This window comes from Haliotis rubra, unplaced genomic scaffold, assembly GCF_003918875.1.
Source record: "Haliotis rubra isolate DU_JTF1 unplaced genomic scaffold, ASM391887v1 Scf448, whole genome shotgun sequence".
Taxonomy (NCBI): domain Eukaryota; kingdom Metazoa; phylum Mollusca; class Gastropoda; order Lepetellida; family Haliotidae; genus Haliotis; species Haliotis rubra.
In genome coordinates this window covers 701,589-713,600 of record NW_025767133.1, presented here as the reverse complement: position 1 = coordinate 713,600, position 12,012 = coordinate 701,589, and the positions used below count along the sequence as shown (strand labels likewise).

General features: G+C 38.5%; 1 protein-coding gene across 5 annotated transcripts in view; it reads left to right on the top strand.

Moving 5' to 3' along the window:
* The window catches only part of LOC124289722 (bromodomain-containing protein 1-like), a 38,687-nt gene extending 27,084 nt beyond the window's left edge, over positions 1–11,603 (top strand). For 2 of the 5 annotated variants that reach the window (XR_006901740.1, XR_006901738.1), the window contains exons 14-16: positions 2,937–3,885; positions 5,897–6,003; positions 9,420–9,558. Coding sequence is in view for 2 of the 5 variants with exons in the window: in XM_046726354.1 (XP_046582310.1) it covers positions 5,897–6,003; positions 9,420–9,562; positions 10,727–10,919 (443 nt within the window). In the remaining 3 variants the exon portion in view is untranslated. Of the gene's footprint in view, positions 1–2,936; positions 3,886–5,896; positions 6,004–9,419; positions 9,563–10,726 lie in introns of those variants that run through there. The other 3 variants (XM_046726354.1, XM_046726352.1, XR_006901739.1) reach the window with 2 other exon arrangements.
* Positions 11,604–12,012: the final 409 nt, after the last annotated feature.

The following is a 12,012-nucleotide window of genomic DNA, read 5'->3' as shown; positions in this document are numbered from 1 at the left end:
TTTTATTGATATACATTTTTCTTGTATTTTTATATTGATTAATGGTTAAAAAAATGTGTGGTTGAAATCATGACATGTTTGATATCTGGCAAAGGAAGGAGGAAAAGGTGCTATGCTTTGTGTTAAAACAAATAATAACACAGTGCAACTTGTTGAATCATGTATTTTCTTGTGCATAAATGTTTTGTATTTTTTAACCTTGACACCTAATAATTGAAGGAAATATGCTAGAAAAGTATGTGATGGCCAATTTATTTAGACGGAACATGCAGGCTTTTGCTGTTTTGCTTGGATTTCGCTTTACACAACCCTGCCTGCTGACTAGTTTTCATCCATTGTCATTCATGAATACATTTATGGATCTGTTCTGTCTGAAAAAAGAACCTATAACAAACAAAACACCAATAGAAAAACTGAAGTAAGATTGAAAGTGGTTGTAGCTAAAAATCTATTTGGGATATCATTTTAGTCTATATTAGTCTAAGTAAATGCTAATCCAAGACAAGGAGTCTTTCTGCTCAATTTTGGCTATGATGCCTACACATGAAGATCGGGTTTGAATTGATCTTCAGTAACCAATACTTGTCGTAAGAGGCGACTAACAGGATCAGGTGGTCAGGCTTGCTGAATGGGTTGATGTATGTCTTCTTATCACAGGGGTGGAAATAACCCATTGCCCGACGCCCGAGTCCAGTGTTTTTTTCTGTTGGGCAAGCAAATTTGTATATCACACTGTACCGGTGTCCAGTTGACTTTCAAATATTAATTATGTTGTTTATTTAAAAAATCAACAAGAAAATGGCCGGTATAGTGGAAAAATTATCAGGGCAAGTGATTTTACATGTGCCACTGTACCGAGTACACTAGCAATTTTAAAGTTATTTCCACCCCTGATATCCCAACTGTGGAGTCTGGTGAAGACTCGATTATTTACAGACATCATATAGCTGGAATATTGCTGAGTGCAGCGTTAAACAACAAACAAACAAACAAACAAGCTTTGGATGCCATACCAGTCTAGGTCAAGATGTTTCAGTCTGTTTCAGAATAATTGTTTCATCATAAACTGTTCAGCTTGTATATGCTACTCAATAGACATTAAAGAACACTTGATTCTTTCATAATAGTTTATATGTCATGCCATGACTGATTAACCATTGTAATGTGAAAGAACCAGATGTTCTTTAATTTCTTCTGAGAAGTGTAGATGTAATGGGAGGCTGCTGATAAAATAAGGTGTTTTGCATGGATTGTTGGATTACCACTTTGCCAGACCTAAGTCTCATTGACAATGTAACAGTATTCTCAAAATTTCACTACAATGAGTGAGTGACTATAGTTTTACGCCGATTTTAGCAATATTCCAATATCAAGACACGGGACTCCAGAAATGGGCTTCACACATTATACCCATGTGGGGAATCGAACCCTGGTTTTTGGCATGACGAGTGACCGCTTTGACCATTAGGCTATTCCACCGCCCCATCACTACAATGAGGTGTCTTGGCTTTGATATTTTGATATGCACTCAGTGGAACAGTCTCTCCTAATCTATAGTGTTTAAGCCCACAGTTATGTATCTAAGGGAAAATCCACTTGGAGTGGAAATGCGCTTACTGCTCTGAACGAGACGTGGTTGTGCTTTAGTCTTCCAGTCCATGCATGAAAGTGGTAGCTGGGGAGGAAGTGTGAGAAATGGGGTAGTTAATTAGCAGTGCAAGTAGGGCACCATCTTCCTATTGTTGGGGGAGTTGGTCTACACAGCCACTAGGTCAAATCCGTCTGAAACTCTGATCACCATGACTCTTGAGACCACATGATGATGATATGAATTTAACATCCCTGAGTACATATGGACGGACCCGTGAAGGTCCGGGTTAGAATTGGTCTTGATAAGAGGCGTGAGGCGACTAACTGGATCAGGTTGTCAGACTCTCTGACTTGGTTGACACATGTTCCCAATTGTGCAGATTGATGCTCATGGTGTTGATCACTGGATTGTTGTCTGGTCCAGACTCGATTATTTACAGACCGCCGCCATATAGCTGGAATATTGCTGAGTGAGGCGTAAAACTAAACTCGCTCACATATGGACAGTGAGGTATTCTAGTGGTAAAAGTGTTTGCTTGTCTTGAGAATGACCCCAGTTTGATATCCCAAAATGATATTGTTGGAATAATGCCAAAGCAGTGTAAATATACTCACACCTGTGGTTTAAAGTTCAAAAGTTATAGATAATAAAAGAAAGATTTTAGAAATTTTGACCAAAGAAATTTATGTGCAAATTTTGAGAATTACAGTCTTTATGGATGATCAACTTCTAAATTGTACAATAACGACATTTCGGTATAGATACTTATCTGTTATCAAGTAAATTTTGATACCACATCTCAGTTGGGCCTTGATACTTCTGAAAGTATTTCTATTTCTTTCGGAGATGCCTTGTCTGTAATTTAGGGTGAAGCCACAATTTTTTATGTGACATAAGTTACACTTTATCTATCAATACAAAAATACTGATTAGCAAAATGCTTTTTAAAACCGAAACCAACTTCAAAACTTATTTCAAAGTATCTTTTGATGTTTTATCCATAATTATTTGCAAAATTATCTTGATCTTTGATGTAGTTGATTTAATAAGAGGTTTGGTATGTTAGCATCATTAGTCTGTTATCTCTGGAAAACTTTTTTGTAATATGTTATGAATTAAAATTTTGTTTAATGATGGTCGTAAAACTAAACTGGTATTGGAAATAGTTTGGTATGACCTTAAAGCAAGTTGCTTGGCTACTTCAGCTGCTGAGGTCAGATATATTTATGATTTTGATCATTATAAGTGACATCAAGTCTTAGTATTGATATTTTAGACTTACACCTGTTCTTATATTAGTCAGGTGTTTGATGTGCTTAACTGAATACCTTACCTGTCTTAACAGCCAAGAGAAAGAAAAAAGAAAGCATTAAATTAGGCTCGGATCTCACAGAGGAGGATCTTTTTATCAGAAGAACAAGGAACCGATCCTATGATCAACAGGTTTATAAAAGCACAGTTATAAACTCAGCCTTGAATAAAAGGAAGTCTGTACGGTTTGACTTAAACTACACATCAGAAGAACGTACAAGTAATCAAGTCAAAGAAATTAAGTTGGTCCAGTATATAAGAGAATCAGGTGGTAATAAACTTGAAAACAGACCTGCAAGTAAAAGATGTGGAGAGGGAAAGTATGAAAGAGAACTTGGTGGTCATAAACTTGAGACCAGAAGTTCGAGCAAACGATTTAGAGAGGCAGAATGTGGAAGAGAATCGGGTGGTAATAAACGTGAGACCAAAAGTACAGGAAAGAGATGTAGAGAGTCCCAGAATCAATGTTCCAGCTCTGTAGGAGGTACACAAGTACACACTAGGGCCACACACAAGACGCTACTGGTAACCAGTGTTGACTTTACTGGGTCAGACCTCTTTGAGGTATACACACATCAGGGTTCTTCACAGAGAGAACAGTGTCATGGAAACATTCCTGTCATGACACGAACCAGGGCTGGAAGCAAGGGAGCAGGCTACTCCTCAATGCTACGTAGTCGGGACAAGAACTGTAATTCTGCCAGGGAGATTAATCAAAGTGACACTGATGCTGTATTCAAAGACTGTATGGGAGCAATGGCAGTCGAAGGTTGCATTGTATCAGCTGTACACGAAGACATCATTGAGAGCTCTGATGGTGACGAGCTGAGTTCTGGGAGAACAGGATCTCCTGCTGGAAAGGCAAAATGTCCAGCCTCTCTCGGAGAACTGTCAGGCTTTGCTAGCTCTTCTGGCAGATGGGCGACTGCTTGGGAGGGCAAACTGCACCAGTCACACAACCTCAGGTTTTGTCACCAGCTGTGGTAAAATGTTGAAGTTTGGGTTATTTTGTTAAAGTTCATTAAATATTTTTGTGAATTTGTTCATTCAAGGAATTTATTTTTATTTGCAACTAACATAGATTTGGGTTACATTTTTGCGTCTTTGAGTGGTGTAAACGGTTCTCAAGTTTTCATACACATTATGTACTCAGGGTTGAAAATACCTGGAACAAGGAGTCTCTACTAGGCTAATGGTGCCTAATTACTGCTGATTCCTGAAAACACGGAATTTAAACAAACTGACAGATTAGTCAATTTATCAAATCTTCTGAAGATTACGATCATGGTTTCATGTAGAGATTACACCAATGCCAACGCTACTAGGAACACTGTTTACAATTAATGTGGCCAGCTGCTACTAATGAATAGCTTTACTAGCAAAAATAGCAAGTTTGACAACTCCATCTTTCTCTCGCTATCTACAGCTGTAGTGAGAAGACCTTTTCTGTTATCAGTGTAATGAAGTGTACTACCAGACAAGGTGAAAAGTATAGGCCACCATTAAGCACTGTCTGTCAGACATAAGTTACGCTAATTTGAGAACTGCAATTATCCACAGATAACATTAGGAGTGGAAAAATGAAGAAAGCTTTTCTCTTGTCCGGATGTTCCTAGAATATTCATGTTTCTAGTCTTCTAGACTTTAAATGTTATGTTTTCAGTTATGTTCATTGTCTGTTACCATGATTGATCAGAGCTTGTTTATTAGAGAGATCTTAGTGATGTGACTTCGGTAAACTTATGTTAAAATATGGAGTTAAAACCATTTTGGCACTAAGATCACTTTGTGGAAGTGTACCTGGAACCCAGGGCCGCGCTTCACAAAGCAATCGTTGCGCTATGACTCTCGTATCTCCTATACTTTAACATAAGAGTTCTGACGGTCATAGCGCTAAGATCGGTTGTGAAACAGAACCCTGTTCCACAAAGCAACCAGAGCACTACGATAGTTGTAAGTCAGTATTGAAGAATGTGATTAGCTATCATCTTAGCACTAAGATTGTTCAGTGCAAGTTGGCCTAGATCTTCACAGGAGATGATATTGAAGATACTGTGAGGTGTATGATAAGACTTCTGATAATATTGATGGTGGATGTGTCGGCCTTTCTTATTACACACAATCAGACAAATCTGTTGAATAAAACTTCAGACAATGTCCTGATTGACTGATCTCCAAGAATAACCTACATGGATGACCTTTCTGGGATCAAGATAACCGTCAGATTACCCAAGCATCGGTTGCTTGTGACTTTGAGTGAAGAGATTCCTTGTGTTATCGTTCTGTTTGATTGTTGGATTCCTTGAGTGTTAATGTTAGTGTTTTGTTGGGTGAAAATATTTGAAGTTTTGAACAAAGATAAACGGAAACCATAATTTTCAATAAAATTGTGATCAGTAAATTTCAGTTTTAATAATATCATTTAATACAATTCTATTGATTGTAGGTGTGTTTTAACTGCCAAAAGAAGACAAATTGGTATAAAAATGAAGATTAAAAGTACTGGTTGATAAAACTTCATATTTCAAAAACTACACATAAAATAAATCATAAACATTTAGATATTTCTTTTATAACCATTTATATAAATATTTCTGAATGTTAATGTGGCTTAAATTCTGGTGAAAATTAAGTGAAGTGTAAGACTCTATGTTATAATGTTACATGGGAATATTGAGAACAATGTTGGGGTGAGGGTGATGTCACATTCCAGGCAAGGAGAGGAATATTGGGCATGCCCCATTCTAAGTATAAACAGTAACAGGGGAACAGTGTAGACTTGGTGAAGTCATGCACAGATATAGACAAACTTAAAACAAGGAAGGGTAAAAATGCATACATACATGATCTGATAATGGAAAAAAGAAAGCTATCTACATCCCTAAGATGCAGTCGTTGCTGCTGAATCTAAATCTACAGAGACTACAGATAGTGACAGCAATGGAATGTTCATCATCTGACAACATGCCTGACCGTGAGTTTCTTCTCCCACAGCTCGCCCCAGACGAAGTCCCAGCTTTGAATCTGATGATGTGATTGCCCTGGAGCCCCTTGACCTGGTGTGGGCCAAGTGTCGCGGATATCCCTGGTACCCTGCACTGGTGAGTTCTGTCAACATTCTTCTGTAAACTAAATTCACTTGCGTAACATGTCATTGTTTCCAGGGCTGTCCGCAGGGTCATGTTATGTCTGGGGCAGCCATCTGTTATGAGCCTTTATCCACCAGCTTAGGTCTCAAGTATGTTGAGTGGAATGACACAGGACACTTCCTGGGGTTATTCCAAATGATTTCCTACTCTTGTAAATTTGCTTTGAGTGAAGGAGAAACTCCAGCATTTATGAGGTCTTGAACTAGTTTAGGTGTAATATGTGATTATGTATTTGGAAAATAGTCTATAAAATATCTACTTGAACATTCAACATATAGCATTGATTATCAGCTACAATAGGACCCTGGTATCCATCAATGATTGGGTATAATGTGTGAAGCTCATTTCTGGTGTCCCTCACCATGATATTGCTGGAATATTGCTAAAAGTGGCCTAAAACCATATTCACTCACTCACTCAGGGTGTTACGGGACGCAAGATTCCTGTGTATTGGACGCAGAAATTTGGTGAAGTACCCCCAAACTAAATTCCTGTGAGTCCTTGTGGACACAGTATATTTTTTTTCTGGGAAAGAACTTTCTGAGTTTGTAATGACATCCCATATTAATGTGTAAACATTTTATTTACAGTCATTATTCTAATGACATTGAAAGTAACACATATCATAACATAATCATTATCAAATGGGAAGCATCCATTATCATTGATTTCATGCAAATTGATTGACTCCCAATTTTGGACATGGACTCTCAAAAAAGTATGCCCTGAGTCCCCTGGACTCCTAGTTTCGAAGAGCTATGTAAAACCTATCACTCAAAGATTGGCTTGTCATGTAATATATGTTCACAGTATCAACCACTTGGCTACCTTACTTGGACCAAATTTGATTGGATGCAATGAGACTGATGAATTTAATTTTCACTCAGTCAGTCTTACAACTTCAAATTCAAAATTTCAGTGATTATTCATGGTTTAGAATAGAATTACAATTATTTTCATTGTCGGCTGATAATGTTGATGTAAATTCTAAACATCAACAAATACCGAAACACATTTTTAAGAATCTTTGAAATATTCCTGACTATATTCTGTGAACATTTGTAGTATACCCTGTCCTAGGTTGTAAACAGCATGGCTTCCCCAAACACCAGCATCACCTCATTCTACAACCAAGCTAGTCTGACCTCTAAACTAACTACTTGTATCACCTATACTCCCTTTGATCTCACTTGGCAGATTATAAACACCTTGCTAGAACACAAGTCAAAAGGGCCTGGTCAAAGCCACTTTGTCTGATTTTAGCACTGGGTTCACCATTGACTTTGAGTGCTGGTACAGCAATGGCTTGTGCCCCCTGTAAGACTGCTTGTTGAAATTACTTGAGGTACTAAAATAGACAATAATCTGCATTAGATCAGATGATTTGCAGATAACACAAGTGCCACCCAGAGGGACAATTAGAGATTTGGTGATAATCTCTACTTTGCAATTACACAGTATGGCTGTTTACGTTTCCTGCTTGCACTACATCTGGTAATGTGATCTGACATTTTTGGCATAACTTTTGTTAGTTGGTGGTTTCTTTACTTGAGTATGTGTCAGGATGGTTATAAACAAGCCATGTCTTTAGTTCAGAGCTGTGTGTTACACTCACAAACAAGTTCTCCATTACAAGCCCTTGGTCTACTGTTGAGTCTGTACCCTGTGACCTGCCGTGTCCCCTGTTTTCCTTATGCTCCATAATGTAATGTATTTTGATGCCCTCTGTATTGTTAAATGATGAGGAACTTGTTTTTCATTCCTGTTCCACATCTTGAGGTATTTTTGTCTCGTTTCATTTTCTGCATGTATTTTGCAGGTATGTGTGTTAAAGTCTTTCCGGTCTACCAGACAATTTGGTTAATTAGATTCCGTTGTTTGAAATATATTTCTGAACATATACTCTTTGCTAGCAACCACAAAACATGGCTCTGTAATTACTTGCTGTGCTCAGCTTATTGGCAATATGTCCAGGACAGAGAAAACCAGTTGCTCTTTCAGCAATGAATGTACTCTTTAATGACCGCCTCCGTGGTGTAGTGGTTAGAGCGTCCGCCCGGAGAGCAGAAGGTCGCGGGTTCGATCCCCGACCGCATCATACCAAAAGACGTTAAAGTATGACACTTGTTGGTCCCTGCCTGGCGTTCGGCATTAATGGGTACAAGAAGGACTGGTCGGCTCGGAGTCAGTATAATGTGTCTGAGTGGGGTATTCCTGCTTCACTGCGGCATGGTATCTCAGGGGGCTATCACTATAAAACCAGCTTCAGTCTGGGCTAGTCCAAGCAGCCACACATACACATACACATGCATGCACGTCGTCATATGAGCGAAATATTCTCAAGCACGACGTAAAACCCAATTTCACCTCACCTCACTCTTTAATGTTGATGGACGTTCATGATGGAGTAGACTAGTGGTTATGTATCAGTTTGTCATGAAGGAATTTTGGGTTTGATTTCACATGTTGAAACAGTCATCATCTAAACTGATTTGGTATTCTTACCATGGCCAGCAGAAATAACACAATGCTCACTGTTGTGTATTGTTGGTGCTTTAGTGGTTAGTAGTTTGGTGCTGGTGGTAGTGAAGTCTGTGTATGTTCTCTTCTTTTCAACACTATCAAAGAGAGGTGTGGTAGCCTTGTGGATAATGTGTTCACAAGTGCTGCCAAAGGGCTGGGTTTGATCCCCACATTAGACCAATGGTGTCTGGTAAAACTGGAACACTGGTAAAACAAGAAGAGCAGCATTAAACCTAACTCTTAATCACTTAATACTAGCTGCCGAACTTGTAAGTCGGTTACAATATTAAAAAATATTTCCCTGTTGAAACAAAAATGTACCCCATTTGATCTTGCTGCCAAGTTTTGTTGAGTCAAGTTTATCTCAAAGTTTATCTTGCTGTCATTGCCAGAGTATCAGGGGTGGAAATAACTTTAAAATTGCTAGTGTACTCAGGTACAGTGGCACATGTAAAATCATTTGCCCTGATAATTTTTCCACTCTACCAGCTGTTTTTTTACATAAAGAACATAATTAACATTGGAAAGTCAACTGGACACCGGTACAGTGTGATATACAAATTTGCTTGCCTGACAGAAAAAAACACTGGACTCGGGCGTCAGGCAATGGGTTATTTCCACCCCTGAGTATTCCTAGGAAGAGCATAAAACCATACTTAAAGACCTACGGTATATGACCTTAGATAAGCTGAATTTTGAGGACCAGAATATACAGTCTGTAGAAAGGGGTTGGCTTGTCTGAACATCTTTCATGAAACTTTTTTTTTATGATGGTTAAAAACGCCATCATATGGCTTCATGTGTAATCTGTTTGTTATAGCTCAATCCTCCCTTTTCTTTACCAGATAATAAATCCCAAGATGCCAAAGACTGGCTATTTCCATAATGGTGTCCCCATCCCAGTCCCTCCTGAGGATGTTCTCAACCTGCAGAAATGCTATGATGAAACAGTGTACCTGGTTCTCTTCTTTGACACGAAGCGCACATGGTGAGTTGACCTTGATTTCTATTTGGCAGTCATACAAGTACTGACTGAAAGAAATAACTGGAAGAGTTTGGGACCGGTTCTTCGGTGAACCTCCAGTTTTCTTTCAAACAGGATTGACTGGTGGTTATCTTGTTGACAAACCTGACTTGTTACAAACTGACAGCATACACTGTTTTTGATTCAGTGATGGTGTTCTATATTAAGTCATTATGAAGCAGCAAGTGCAAATGCTTCTTTTATCTTCCATCAAAGATTTTCATGGCCGTATCAACAGTTTTTACTTACATTTCTAAGCTTAATTGCATACCAAGCATTTGTTACATTTTCAACATGTTAGTCACCGGTTTTGAATGCTTCATCTGTAAAGTGCAGTAAGATCACCCTTTTTTATTTCTTGATTTAAAGAACTAGAAATTGTAACGGATTAATAAGTATTATGTGTATTTAACAAAAAATCTGATGAAACATAAAACTCAAAGCCACACAGGGCCAAATGCATGACATTCACAAATCGGCGTGCATTCTATGCTCCCCGGGGATTATGCATACACTCCTAGAGATTCCTGCTGTGGGCTAGAGACTAAGAGAGTTTTGCCAATCACTTCCTAGTGGGAATCAGTTCAGTAGTGGTGAATAAAAGTATTTGAAAAGATGGCACTTGTTCAGAATAAAACCTTGTGTCAGGCAGGCATCCGTTTCTTTTATATCATTACTCAGCATGATCGTATGAAATGAGTTTTAGATGTTTTGGAAAAAAATTGTAAGATCACAGGAATACTACCGGACAAGTTTAATGCAACAAATACCTGGTTAGGAGGGATTATTTTTATGGATGGACCATTTCTTTAATTTAATGAGAGTGAGGTTCGGTGTAGGTTCTAACACTGTTATCAAGCAAGTGATAAAACCTGCACTGAAACGTCACTCTCTGCAATATTAAAAGTTGTTCATCCGTGTATTGTTATCTTTCCATTCTGCCTAAATGCCTCTCAAAGAAAATACTTGGTTATTTTGTGTCGTTGAGGTTGATTTATATAGAAATGAGGATAAGTGGTTCCCTCAGAGTACAACCTGATGCCTATTTCCAGTGTAGCCTATACCAGTATTGCTGGAATATTGGTAAAAGTTGACTGAAACAATACTCACTTGCTATTTTCTTTCCAGGCAATGGCTGACCCGTGGTAAGCTTGAGCCATTAGGAGTCGACTCCAACCTGGACAAAGCCAAGCTGACCGAGAACAAGAAGCCAAATGTTAGAAAAGCTGTCCAGAAAGCATACGAAAAGGCAATTGTTCATCGCTGCAGTGTCAGCGGGGAGCCCAACCCCTTGTCAGGGGATTCCAGCTCTGAGGATTAGTAGGCCAACGAGGATGTAGGCGAACATGTTGACATAATGTGTACACTTTTTATGCCAGTCATAATGAATGAAAGAGACCGAGAGAGAGGGTTGTTGAGACGAGTGAGGAGAGAGAGTGTGTGATATATAGTTACGAAGACAGTATCTGGTGGTTTTATACAGTGGGCTTGGCTTCTTCACTGCCATTAAAAGAAGCATTTTCCACATCAAAGACTTTGCTGGTGGTAATATTGACAGCTGTTTTTTTGTACAGTAAGAGCATTTCATCTCGGCATCTGTTTATCAATTCATCAGGGCTTGTCATTGTCGTATTGTTGTCGTTTACAGTGCTTTTTCATTCATCTCTATTCAGATTTTATCCATTTGTTCATCACTTTACCATTGCCTTATCACAGTGTCAAATACCATTGATCTGTTAGTGAACTACTTGTGTTTTATCAGATGTCTTCTGTGTTTTATGCTTGGCATTGACTTGTTATCAACTCATGGACTGATCACAATGATCATTCACCTGGTCCAGTCATCCAGTGCATGCACTGTACCGATAAACTTTATTGTAGATCTTTTCATTTACAAATCTGTACAAGTTGTTTGCTGTTATCATAGCAGTGTTTATATGGCCCATGAAAGGTTGCTGTTCCTTTTATTATTTAAAGGATTAAAATATGAGAATAAGATCATTAACAATTGTCCTGTGTTTACTTGTTTCATTACTGTTAGTGAGTGAGTGAGATTCAGTTTTACAACGCTTTAAGCAATAGTAATATCACGGTGGGGGACATCAGAAATGGGCTTCACACATTGTACCCATATGGGAGGATCGAGCCTGAGTCTTCGGCATAACATGCAACCGCTTGTACCACAATGCTACCTTACTACCTCGTTGGAGCAGTGATCATTAACAAAGAGACAGAAGCTGAAATAAGATTTTTGGCGCTATGAAAGTGGTGCTTTCATGAAGTGTTTCGAACCACAGTATTTCATTAGTAGTTTACGGTCACAATGAGCAATATTCCAGCTACGGAAGAGGTTTAATGTATAAGTAATTGAGTCTTGAGGAAAACCAAGTTCTATGGATAGTCAACTTCTTTAT